This window comes from Pelodiscus sinensis, chromosome 18 (genome assembly GCF_049634645.1).
Source record: "Pelodiscus sinensis isolate JC-2024 chromosome 18, ASM4963464v1, whole genome shotgun sequence".
Taxonomy (NCBI): Eukaryota; Metazoa; Chordata; order Testudines; family Trionychidae; genus Pelodiscus; species Pelodiscus sinensis.
Window position 1 is genome coordinate 32,106,967 of NC_134728.1, and position 13,705 is coordinate 32,120,671.

At 46.9% G+C, this 13,705-nt stretch overlaps 1 protein-coding gene across 2 annotated transcripts in view; it reads right to left on the reverse strand.

Annotated features, from left to right (window-relative positions):
- Positions 1-13,705, reverse strand: part of RBM39 (RNA binding motif protein 39) — a 48,927-nt gene that overhangs the window by 14,533 nt on the left and 20,689 nt on the right. The window contains exons 6-9 of one of the 2 annotated variants that reach the window (XM_075901469.1): positions 13,618-13,668; positions 10,401-10,518; positions 9,406-9,558; positions 8,481-8,618 (exon numbers count right to left, since the gene is read on the reverse strand). In XM_075901469.1, the coding sequence (XP_075757584.1) occupies positions 8,481-8,618; positions 9,406-9,558; positions 10,401-10,518; positions 13,618-13,668 (460 nt within the window). Of the gene's footprint in view, positions 1-8,480; positions 8,619-9,405; positions 9,559-10,400; positions 10,519-13,617; positions 13,672-13,705 lie in introns of both variants that reach the window. The other variant, XM_075901468.1, reaches the window with a different exon arrangement.

Consider the following 13,705-nt stretch of genomic DNA (forward strand, 5'->3'; position numbering starts at 1 on the left):
TCCGCCAGGATCCTCACCACTTTGCTCGATATGAAACAAAGGAAAACCCTGCAAGCTAGATGCACTGCTCTGAGCTCGACACTGATATGCAGCTGAGCATCCTCTGCGTCCAAACGGCTCTGAGGTGCATGCCGCACCCTAGATCTATGGTGTCTGACCCGAGCTCAAGGAAGGGAGCTGCAGTGGGAAACCGGACTCCCTCCAGCATGATCAAGGTTGTATGTGAGGGGGGCTTATGACCATGTCATCCAGGTGGTCCCTAGACTGGGAGTATACTGATGGCAGCCACTGCTGGACAGGCTACAAGCAGAGCCTGGCAAGGAAGACAACATGCATGCATGCCAAGGTGTGCCCCAACAGACACAGGCAGACTCTGGCTGTACTCAGGGGATACATGGACACTTGCTCCACATGGATGTGAGGCCCGCCAGGCATGGGTCGAATTGAGCACATCACTGATTAACTCTATGCATTGAAGTGGTATTAACGTTGACTCATTGACCTGGAGACCCAATGTTTGGGATGTGTCTAGACAGGGGAGAGCTACTCCACGATTTTGGGAAGTGGTCACAGGATGCATTTTTCTATGGAAGGGCTGCAGGGTCTGGGACAGAGGTAGGGTGCAGAAGAGAGTTTTGGGTAGCCACTAGAGGGCTCAGGGTCTAAAAGAGTTAGGGTGAAGGGGGGGTGACCTGGGAAAGGGGATGGGGATGCTGAGTGCAGGAAAGGACCTGGGGAAGGGGATGCTGGGTCTGGAAAGGGGTCTGGGTGCAGGAAAAGAGTCTGACCTGAGGAAGGAGTCGAAGAAATGGTGCAGAGGGTTTGGATTATGACCTGGGGCAGCAAACTGGGGTGCAGGAAACCTCATGGCCTAAAAGATAAGGTGTCTGACTTCTGATCAGGTGATTTAGTGTTCGAGTCCCTTGGTAGTTGTGCTGTTATTTTAATAGGTAGCAGGTTTGAAACAAACATAAGGAAGTATTTCTTCACACAACACAATCGACCTGTGGAACTCCTTGCCAGAGGATGTTGTGAAGATCATGACTTGGACAGGGTTCAAAAAAAGAACTAGATACATTCATGGAGACTAGGTCCATCACTGGCTATTAGCCAGGATGGGCAGGAATGGTGTCTCTGACCTCTGTTTGTCAAAAGCTGTGATTGGGTGACAGGGGAGGGAGGGTTCCCTGTTGTCTTCACTCCCTCTGGGGCATCTCGCATTGGCCAATAGTGGTCAGAAGACCTGATACTGGACCAGATTTGGTCTGACCAATCTGGCCATTCTTATGAGAGGATTTTGGCCTGGGGGAGGGTTGAAGTAGGGGGTGCAGGGTGTGGGAGGGAATTATCAACTTGGGTAGGGGATGCAAAAGAGTTGGGTGGTAACCGGGGGCAAGGAGTTGAAGTGTGGGAGGGAGTGGTATGACAGACACAGGCTCTGGTCGAGAGTTCCTTACCTAGACGGCTCCTGGCCAGCAGCCCAGTGGGAGCCTTTGGCCGTCTTCCTATCTGCTGCTTCTCAATCTGGCCCATGGCCTGCCAGGACTCTCCAGCGGATTCTCTGCCTGCCACAGCCCCAGGGTTCTCAAAGCAGCTAGCTACTGGGGCCATATGCCGTAGTGTGCTCCTTGCGAGGGGAGGGGAGCAAGGCATGAGGGAAGACGTCACATGCTGTTCCCGCCACCAGCACAAATTATTGCAGCTCCCATTGGCAGGAAACTGAGCTTGGCAGGCTATATCCAGCCTATGGGCCATATCTTGCCTACCCCTAGTTTAGAAGCAGTGCGAGATCTTGACTGGCCTGAGACCTTGATCTGCCCGACGTAAGGGTAAAGATGAACGCCACAGTGCCTCAGGAAGGCTGCTATTACAGCTATGCATTTAGTGAACACTGCTGGGGCCTTAGCCAACCCAAAGTGGATATCTGCAAACTGGCAATGTATGGAGTCCACTGCGAAGCAACAGAACTGCCTGTGATGTGGAAAAATCACTGTGAAAATAGGTGCCCTTGAGGTTGAGGACAGCATACCACTTCCCCTTGACAAGGGGAGGCCAAGGAGATCATACTGAACTTGAATTTCTTCAGGCACTTGTTGAGGTCTCAGGTCCAGAATGGGCCAGAGACCTCCCTTGGCCTTTGGGATTAAGAAGTAGTGGGAACAGAACCCCTATGTTCCAGAACTCAGGCAGACCTTCCTATACTGTGCCCAATCTCACCAGTTCCCGAACCTCTTTCACAAGACGACTCTACTGAGAAGGGTCCCTGAAGAAGAACAGGGGGCATGTCAGGATGGAGAGGAACTGGAGGGTCTAACCTTGGGAAACAGCCATGACCCAGCAGTCCAAAACTATGGCAGACTAAGCTGGAAAGAAGCGTCTGTCTGCTCTTCAAACAAGCTATCCCATCAGTGACTGCTGAGCTTCCACAGACCCACCAAGAGAGAAGCCAGGATGCCCAACGCACAGAAGGCCAATCCCATCATACATGCCACTGTATCCATCACAGTTACCTGGCAGGCCACTGTTTCCCCTTCCTCCAGAAGAGCCCTGAACACCTTCCTGGTGGATTCAGGAAGCAAGCCCTCAAATGTGTCCATGGTCCGCCACATGTTTAGTTTGTAACTGCCAAGGAGACTTGATGGCTAGGCACTGGCAATCGAAGACTAGATGAAGAAAAACATTTTATGCAAATAAATCCAATTGTTTTGCGTCTATTTTTTGGTATCACCCTCAACTGTCCTTGCCTCTTCTTTGATTGGCAGCCTCTACTTGAGGTAAATAGATTTATGCCTCTACTAGCACGAGGTATGCGCTCGCTACCCTTTCAGAAGAGTGGGGCAAACGCCTTCGCCTGTAGCCAAGGTTGAAGGCTACAAGCTTCAGGAGCTCCCAGCAGCCTCATCTGGTAAGGACTGAGAGTAGGCCAGTGCCAGGGTTACCACTCCCTAATGATGTCCCTATGTCTGAAGGATCCGTTGGAGGTTCCTGGGTGCAGGGGGTTTCCTTCCCAGCATCTTGTGTCAGCCTGGGGGAGGCCTGAGATACCACAGCCCAGGGTCTCTCTGATGCCTCCCAGAGCAACTTGGGAACCTGGGGCTGTTGCATGAAACCCCATGGACTCCCCAGGAACTACAGTGCTGGCCACTGCCCTAGCAGCCATACTGGTATTTGCAGTACTGAGAGTTTCGCCTGTCTGGGTTGCAGAGATCCTTATTCTGTGCCGATCTCTGATGGCAGAAACACACTGTTCACCAAGAATAAGAGGGCTCAACTGCCTCTCAGAGCAGTACTCACTCCAGACCCTCCCATGCCTCACCAGTCCGGAAGAAATCCTATCACAGGACAATGGCGCTGATTCAGGAAAGGCAGATTTGTGTAGGTTACCTTGTGATCTACACTTCCTGTCATCTCTTCAATGCCAGGACGTGGAACAGGACCAAGTGCTGGAACAAGACCAACCTTCCGAGAAGTGTCAAGATTGGTACTGGCGCCGAGACAATGACCAGTGCTCCAGGGAATGGTGCCAGAGATCGGAGATGCTGACCTCTCTTAGCGGTTCCTATGCCAAGGGGTGCCAAGGGGTCTCAGATAGCCTAGCACTACTATACCAGCAAGTGCAACCCCGAGTCCTGCTTTCGATCCACATTAGAAGACTAAGTGAGTCTGCAATACCTGTCATCCAGACTCCAAGACTTGGCCCACATGCATGGGGGAGAGATGGTACACCAACCCCCTAGGAGGTGGGTGGAGCTGTAGCAGGGATGGCCTGGAGGATATCAGAGCAGGCTTGCCTTAAGACCAAGGGCATTTGTGTCATCTGCACAAGCATGGACACAATGTCCCATGCCACTCACAGGGGTTCTGCAGTTGATGGTGCCTCAAGTGCTGCCCAGTGCCAAATCTTCAGGCTAGGCTGGGATGCTGTGCCTGAGTTGAAGATCAAGTTGCTGGAGACAGTGATGAGTTGCACAACAGAGATGTAGGGTGACAAGCCTGGGGGGTGGGGAGAGGTGCCGTATTAATTTGTATCTACAAAAACAATGAGGAGTCCTGTGGCATCTTAAAGATTAAAATATTTCTGTGGGCATAAGCTTTTGTGGGTAAAACCACTTGGTCAGATCATCTGACGAAGTGAGTTTTACCCACAAAAGCTTATACCCAAATATGTGTTAGTCTTCAAGATGCCACAAGACAGATATAGGATCCCTTCCTTCTCTGCTTCTCCTTGGCCTTTTGGAGCAGAAGAGCAGCCCTTGGTTGAAGCCTTCTCCTTCCATCCTGCAGACAGCAAGGGAGCATGGCACTGACTGGAGAAAGGCACTGGAGGCAAAGTGCACAAGGTCAAGGCCCGGTTGGGGACAGTGCAGACTCCAGAGAGAGCCCATAGCTCAATGGCCCTTTCTAAGTACGGAACTTGAATGACCTGCAAATGTGGCACTTGTCACCAGTGTGCCCCTTGCCAAGAAACAGCAGGCAGCTCTCATGTGGGTCAGGCACAGGGCACCTGCATGAAAGGCAAGGTTTGAAGCCTGGGGATCAGGGTACGCTCTGTCCCTAGGCCAGTGGTTCTCAAAGTGTGGCCCGTGACCATCCTGAAGGTGGGCCATGGGTTCAGTCCCCCCTCCCCATGAGATTGGAGCACCAATGACAGCTTCCTGCTGTGGAAGTGTGCAAGCCTCGTGGGCCAGATCTGGCTCACAAGTGGAGGAAGTGGCCCCTCTACTCACCTACACAGAAAGCCACTCCTCCGGAGGGTTTCTCCACTACTCCCACCGGCTGCAATCACAACCAATGGGAGCAGCGAAGGATGATGCCTAGAAGCTGCAGGAAGCATGGAGCCAACTAAGTGCTCCCATGCCCAGGACCGCATCCCCATCCTCCTCACACGAAGACACCCCCGCAACCCCTTCTGCACCTATTGTGTCATGTGAGTGGTTGACTGGTGGTCTGCAGAAAGGTTTGTATTGAGCGGGGTGGGCCGCAAGCCAATACCACCCTATGCAAATGTCCTGTTTAGGGACAACACAACTCTAAAGGAACTTATCAACAGGAAGAAAATTACCTAAAGAGCTGCTAAGTAGAGGTGATTCAGCTACCAGTTGAAACCAGAAATTCTGATGCCCATCACTGGTGGCAGGAAGGAGCTGAGAGCAGGGGGAGCATGCAGTGCCCCATATACTACACCCGGGTGGTATCACTCCAAGGGTCACCAGAGCCACTCCCCTACAGATGCTGCTAGGGGAAACAGATGCATGTGGCAAGCACGCACATCTAATGTGGACTGCACTGAGCACTCACAGAAGTACCCAACCATTTCAAATTGTACATTTACTTATTAAAAAAAAAAAGTGTTTCATTGCTCAGCATTAACAGCCCTTCCTAAAAAGGGTTACTTTGTTATAAGAACTCATTCAGAAAAGTCCAAAGTCTCAGACTTTAAGGTCAGAAGGGACCATTATGATCATCTAGTCTGATCCCCTATACAATGCAGGCCACAGAATCTCATCCACCCTCTCCTACAATAGTCCTCTGACCTATATCTCAGATATTGAAGTCCTCAAATGGTTTAAGGACCCCAAGATGCAGAGAATCCTCCAGCAAGCGATCGGTGCCCCATGCTGCTGAGGAAGGCGAAAAACCTCCAGGGCCTCTGCCAATCTACCCCGGAGGAAAATTCCTTCCCAACCCCAAATATGGCGATCAGCTAAACCCTGAGCATGTGGGCAAGATTCACCAGCCAGACACCCAGAAAGTTCTCTATAGTAACTCCTATCATCCCACCATTGGCCTATTTACAACAGATAGTAAAAGGTCAATTAGTTGCCAAGATCATGTTATCCCATAAACTATCCCCTTGATAAACCCATCTAGCTTACTCTTGAAGCCAGTTAGGTCTTTTGACCCCACTACTTCCCTTGGAAGGCTGTTCCAGAACTTCACTCCTCTAATGGTTAGAACCCTTGGTCTAATTTTGAGTCTAAACTTCCTAATAGCCAGTTTATATGCATTTGTTCTTGTGTCCACATTGGTATTAAACTTAAATAATTCCTTTCCCTCCCTGGTATTTATCCCTCTAATATTTACGGAGAGCAATCATGTCCCCACTCAGCTTTCTTTTGATTAAGGTAAACAAGCCAAGCTCCTTGAGCCTCCTTTCATAAGACAGGTTTTCCATTCTTCTGATCATCCTAGCAGCCCTTCTTTGTACCTGTTCCAGTTTGAATTCATCCTTCTTAAACATGGGAGACTAGAATTGCACACAGTATTCCAAATGAGGTCTCGCCAACGCCTTGTATAACGGCACTAACACCTCCTGTATCATATTACATCTCTCTTGGAATTGCTGCCACATTCTGTTTTAGACTCACATAAGAGGACTGATTGGCTGATAGGTGGTGAGATACATGTCAAAGGTAAGTTTATGCTGGGATGTACTAAAGTCAGTTTACATGACAAGAGGAAGAATCAGAAGAGAAAGGCAACAGTGGCGAGAAAGATCAGGAGATAGGATGAGAGGTCGAAGCACTTTCAGTGTGATGGAAAAAATAGAAGTAAATTTAAGTGAGAGGAAGTCCCATCAGATTTCTAATGTTTCCTTTTGGAAGAAGTCAGCAAGACCTACTTCAGAGTGGGAGAAAGGCATAGGAAGTGGAAGAGAAGAGGATTTAGGGAAGAAGTGAGTCAAAGCCATTCAAGTTTGAATGGACAGAAGCCTGATCAGGGGGATAGGGATCATAAGACTGTTGGTTACAAATAAGATAGGATGATGAGCAAGGTATGTGCCCTATTCTGCAAATGCAAAGATCATGAGGCAAGGCAGACTGAAGAGCTAAGGGCAGAATTTCATGAATTACTTCCTCCCCACTAAAACTAGACATTTGACATATTCCGGACAACGGGATTAAACACAGAAAATTCTCCTTCCCAGGACTCCAGAAAGGTATGATTTTGCTGGTATTAAGTTTTGTTGGACATATATTTCACTGGAAGTTTACCAAGTGAAAAGATGTATCTTTCTTTCATGGAAGAGGACACTACTCTTGAAGCTGGGATGGAGAAGCATCCACACAAATGGAGCTCAAAACCAAATCATTGAAGCTGTTACCTCTAAAGCAGAAAATACTGAAGAAATTTATGTACCCAGCTTTTAGAAGTCTGGAGTAGATAGCTGACTGGATATCCATGATCTGTTTGGCATAGGCAGAAGGTAGAGTGTTGCAGCAATTAGAGATTCCACAGCTCACAACAAGCTTCCTGGATACCTCCTCAATCTCATGATCCAAAAGATCATGAAGGGAAACGTATTTGCCTTAAAAGGGGAGAGCACATTTGCTTGGAATGAAAAAGCACTGCTTGAAAGACTCAGGCATCACATGAAGCTGTGTAACCAACTTCCTTGCCAAGCGAACACAATACATCCAATTCAATGTAAAGATATGATAAACATAGCTAATTTTTAAATAAACAATTCCTTAAACATCAGAATATGTCACCTAATCTTAGTTTGACAGGCTAGCCCCTGAATTCTTCACTCTACACATTCACACCTACTACCTGTTCAATTAAATGGTTGAATATTATTCAAAATCTTAATGTGAATACAAAATTCCTCATCTGTGTTCATGTTATTAGAATATTTAACCCCTACTAGATTCATAAGCACCCACATACATGAGAACAGGACGAAGAAACACATTTTCTAGTGTTGAACATAAATTCCATCAGCACGCCCTTTCAGTCCTCGGCATTTATTACGTGCAACAGGGTCTGAAACAGGGACAAAGAACCTATAGTCCACTGAACTCAGCTTAAGCCACACACCTCACAGAAGGGAGAGCTGGCACTCCAGCCCTGCAGCAAGTCTCCGAGCCTCAGGATCCTCTCATGTGGGTGCAATCTGAGCACCAGCTCCCGCTATTGGGGGGGGGGGGAAGTGTTAAGAGGGGATGCAGTGTGGAACCAGTGCTAAAGCCCATGTGACTGGCTCTGACTAGCAGGGGCAGAAAGCATCTCTGGGCACTGCTCTCCCCCCCCCACTCCCTGTCCACGCATGCGCGCACGCACACGCACATGGAATGGGAATAGCAGCTAAGGCGAGTTGCAGGGGTGGCACTTGCAAATGCAGGGTAGCACAGAGCCACCTGTGCCAGGTAAGCCCCCCAGTCCTTTACCCCCTTGAGCATCCTACCTCCAGCACAGACCCTACACCTCCACCCTGAACCATAGTGTCCCAAAATGCTTAAGTGAGATGAGGGTCTCTCTCCTCCCCTTCTCATTTGGGCCCAAGTCAATGAAGGTTGGAATTTTTTTTTTTTTTTTTGGGGGGGGGGGGGGGTGTTGTTGCTTCCCACTTGTGTGGCTCCCAACTTTTTTTCTGCTGATCTATGGTCCCTGTCCCACACAAGGTTCATTACCCCTCATCTAAATGAACAGTAACCAGTGTGTACTTCATAACACTTGCGTCATCAACAGGAACTCACCCGGCCAAATGGTTCAAAGATTCCACGAAGCATATCTTCAGTTATGTTAAAGTGTAATGATCCTACATATAGTCTCATAGGTCCAGCACTGCCCTTTTGTAGGTTATTGGCCATTGCAGCTGCTCTGTTTTTCTCTGCCTAGGGAAAACAAGATTTCTATGATCTTTAAGAGCCTAAGTTAAAAAAATATAGCTACCCAAACCTAGCAAACTCACTAAGAGGTCCAAGTTCTATAAATAAATACGACAAATAAAAATGACTGCGACACAAGCTAACTGTAATAAATGCAACGAAAAGTCCACACACTTGATTAGAATTATGAAACTATAAATACGCTTCCAGCAGTATGAATGAATGGTGTAGAATATGGATTGATTTAAGTAAACAGAATGCAGTTTGCTTGTTAAGTATGCATGATTTCTATATATAGGAAATGTAATACTGTGTAAGTCATTTAACATTCCCATTCTTAACCTTAATTCCTTACCTAACCATCTACATTTAACCCTGTATTGATCGGTCTAGTTTTATTTACTCATTTCTCTGTGGAGTATTTATTAAACTGAAGCAACCACTTCAGTTAAGGTTATAGTAATGTTTCAACTGTAACTCAATATTCAGCTACTCAGCCATAAAACTGGTAAAATAAAAATGGATTTCAGCCAGCCTTCTGAATTCTCTGGCCTTCTAAATAACTGTGCTACCCCTTCACACAATTAACAGTAACAAAAATTAGTACAACTTTGGCATAAATGTGAAATGGAATAAAGTGCTACTAGACTGTTTAAGTTTTCTCTACAAATTAAGTCTCACTGAAACCAATGGTGCTCCAAGGATATGTATATTAGCTCTTGGTCAAGCAAAGTATGCTGCAGCATAAATGTCACACAGTTCTATGACAAGAAAAAACCAACCACAAACTTACCTGTGACGCTTGTACTATGATTGGCACTCCCAGGACACGCTGTCCAGTTAGTCCTATTGCCAGAGGTACTGAACTAACGTCAACAAATTCTACATAAGCAATTCCCTTGGAACGTCTTGAATTTCTATCAGAAATCATCCTCACATCACGAACCTACAAAAACAAAAGAATGAAAATCTCAGGTTTATCATTAATGTCTATTTAGTGCAACTAACTTATGTAGTTAATGAGGGACTTGGAAGTTCATGAATATGTACTGAAGTTAGCTGTTGTTTGACTCAAAACTCTACAGACTAGATACACAGTAGGGATGTAAAATCCCAGTTATCAGTTAACTGGTTATGTGTTAGGTTGACTCAACAGTTAAATGGGATCCAGGATAGGTAGCTCCCCTAGCCCCGGCATTCCCTGCCTGCAGCAGTTAACTGGAACCAGTAAGCATTACCCATTTAGGGGGATTCTTACCCAGTTAACCTTTCACATCCCTAATGTGCAGTCACACTACCCTAAACACACCCCAAAAAGTTACCTTCACAAAAATCATCTTTTGACGGAATTCTGACAAAACTGAAGCTAATAAGGAAAAAGGATTGTAGATTCTACTTTGTCAAAGCTCTTGCATCAATACACATTTTGTAACAGCTTACCCGCAGAGCTACCATATTAAAAAAGGACCTAAACTTAAATTCCTTCTTATGCTACAGACCCAAAAGAGAACATCTTACTTTTTATTGCAACAATACATAGAGGACCTTATCAGAATTACTCCTATTGTACTGGTCACTGTCATACATTTGTACAAAGTCAAATTACATGAGTTGAAACTGTGATTTTGCAAACTAGTATTGACATAAAACTTCTGATTAAATATGAAGTCCATGTGAAGAGGGCCTCCTGCAATAGAGGCCATAAGCAACTATTTTACTTAGTACTATGTAGAGAGCTTAGACAGCACACTAACAATATTTAGGTTAATTTAACCCACCCTCAATTACCTTTCCTACAGTAGAGAAAAATTCTTCCAAGTCTCTTGGCCGAATTCTTGCAGCCAACTGCATACAGAACACTGTTCGAGCATCTCTCTCTTCAGGGGTCAAATTATCAATTGGCTCTCTTGGGAGAGGGGGGGGAAAAACAGTGATTAATTACTCAGTTCTGATTTAAGGCAACTGACACTTTGAACAAAAGCAAAACTGTCATTTAAGCCTGACAAGTAGTGAAAACATTTACACAACTTTTTAAAAAAGTTGTGACAAGATTTAGAAAGAACCTAGAGATAATCCTCAAAATTGATTTTCAGAAGTAACAGAAAACTATGCCCACTAATCATAGTGTGAATTACCCAACACTTGGTTGAAAAATTGGGCTACTTGTGTATTAAGTTTATACTGCAGAACTTCCAGACTCAGTCCATTGTGATACACACTGAACTCTTTCGGCAGGATCTGCCATTTTACTAACTAAAACATGGGTTCCCAAACTGGGGGGGGGGGCACGGGGGCGTGAAGAAATTCATGGGGGGGGGCATGAGGCAACCCAGCTCCTCCATCCCATCAATTCCTCTTCCCTCCCTCTACCCCAAGTTGTGTTGCTATTTTTGTTTTTCGGCCCCAGTCAGTTCCTTCCCCGCCCCCCCCTCCTCTCAACAAGTTTTGCTGCTATTGGGGAGGGGGGCATGAGGGTTTCTCAAAAATCAAAAAGGGGCCATGATGCCGAAAAGTTTAGGAACCACTGAACTAAAAGATGATATACAACAGACTGAAAAGCTTAGACAGGGAATGAGGAAACAGGAAACAAAATAAGACATTTTATCAGACTAATTCATCATTTCTTAGATAGAAGCCATAATTACAATTACATCAAGGGACCTAATTTTATGCATTTTTTTTTATAAGACATGCAAGTGACTATGGTCGAGGATGTCTAAGTATAAGAGTCCTAACTGACTACGGGGCCATTTTACACAAGTACACTATCACTCTTGTATCTTTAAGTAACACCAACATGTCCATACATAGACAGTCCAATGATTAAAGTTGGTCATTGGATATTTTAAGTTTCAGTATTTGTTACAATCAAAGAATTTTAAAAATCCAGAAACTGCAAAGAGTGTAAGTTCTAACAAAATTAAGAAAACTGAAAAAACGGTAACTGAATTACTATAGCCACTTGCCATAGCACCACAGTTTTAATAGCAGTGTGGGGTAGGGTTGCACCACTTTCAGTAACATTCTGACGCACAAATTTTTAGTTCTACAGATTTGAATCATACTTTGCCAGTAAGCAAAAATGAAGATAATTCTGGAAATCAGGGTATTTAGAAAAATAGTCTAACTATATTTAGATTGAGCTAAATGGTGTAATATTTAGGAATTGACACAATATGGTCTAAGTTAAGAAATATTTAAGCTAAGCATAAGGAAAACTTGATTGTTTCCCTGTCCAACACGTCATTCAATTACACTGCATGTAACATAACATTCCAGGGGCAGGGAGGGAAAAAAAAAATCACATTTTTAAGTCAACAGAATGGATGACCAAAATAGTATTCTCTCTCAGCTTTTAAGACTACTAACGAGACTGAAAAAAACTTAGCCAATTTCAACTGGAAAAGCGACGAGGAGTCCTGGGGCACCTTATAGACTAACTGAACTTAGTCTATAAGGTGCCACAGGACTCCTCGTCGCTTTTGCAGATTCAGACTAACACGGCTACCCCTCTGAATTTCAACTGAGTAAATTATAACCCAATCCAAATAGTCTTAAGCACGAAAAGTGAAGCAGCATTTAGGCATAGCAATTTAGTAACTGTGGTAACAAGGTGTTTATAGTACAGGCAGTCCCCGGGTTACGTACAAGATAGGGACTGTAGGTTTGTTCTTAAGTTGAATCTGTATGTAAGTCGGAACTGGTGTCCAGATTCAGCCACTGCTGAAACTGACCACCAGTTCTGACTTACATAAAGAATCAACTTAAGAACCCCAAGCGTCCCCAAGTCAGCTGCTGCTGAAACTGATCAGCAGCTGATTCCAGGAAGCCCGAGGCAGAGCAACTCTGCCTCAGGCTTCCTGTAGTCAGCGCTGGTCAGTTTCAGCAGCGGCTAAATCAGGACGCCTGGGGCAGAGCAGCTGGGGTGCTGCTGGGTTGCTCCAGTAGCGCCACTCCTCGGCGCTACTGGACCAACCCAGCAGCACCCCATCTGCTCTGCCCCAGGCGTCCTGATTCAGCCGCTGCTGAAACTGACCAGCAGTGGCTGAATCAGGACCAGAGCAGCTGGGGTGCTGCTGGGTTGGTCCAGTAGCACCCAGAGCGGCGCTGCGGGACCAACCAGCAGCGCCCCAGCTGCTCTGCCACAGGCGTCCAGAGAAAAGCCTAGTCTGCTGGGGGGGGGGGGGGGGGAGTGGGGGAGGGCGTATTAGCTCCCCCCCCCCCCCCCCCCCAGCAGACCAGGAAGACACGGGCGGTAGACCGAGACACACCGCAGTCCCGCCGCCTGGGTCCTCCGCGGCTTTGCTCCCAGTCTCCCTGGTCTGCTGGAGAGCAGCAGACCAGGGAGACGGGGAGCAAAGCCTCTGAGGACGCCGGCAATGGGACAGCCGCGGGGCATCTGGGCTGTCCCGCTGCCGGCTTTCCCCGTGGCTTTGCAAAGCCTCGGGGAAGCTGGCAGCGGAGCAGCCCAGGCGCGCCTGGGTTGCCCCGCTGCCCGAGCCCCCCTCTCTCCCCCCCCCCCCCCCCCGGCGGCTTTGCAAAGCCGCGGGGGGGGGGGCGGGGCGGGGGGGGGCGGGCGCCAGCGGCTTTGCTCCGCGTCTTCCTGGTCTGCAGACCAGGGAGACACGGAGCAGCTTTTCTCGCCCGGAGTACACAGGTGGCGGGACCGCAAGGTCCCACAGTCAGTGTACTCCGGGGCATCCCCGTTCGTAACTGCGGATCCGACATAAGTCGGATCCGCGTAAGTCGGGGACTGCCTGTAATTGTGAATTTATTTACTTGTATGGATAGTCCCTCACCAGGATTCCCCTTCCCCAACCTCTGCACACTCCTTCCCTTCCCAGGCAAAGCAGCATGGATACTTACATAATGATCAGTGAGATGTGGCAACTGGCAATCCTACATCTAGCTTGCACAGAAGTTAACTGCGCAGAACTGCATCTCACATGACATTCACCATAACAAGAATAATTGCAAGTTAAGAAATAGTAATGTGAAAACCTACCTAACAGGACTCTTGTCTTTTCTGAATGGACTTTTGCTTCTGGACCGCCGTCTGCTATAAACATAAAAAAAATTGTTTGTAAAAAGTA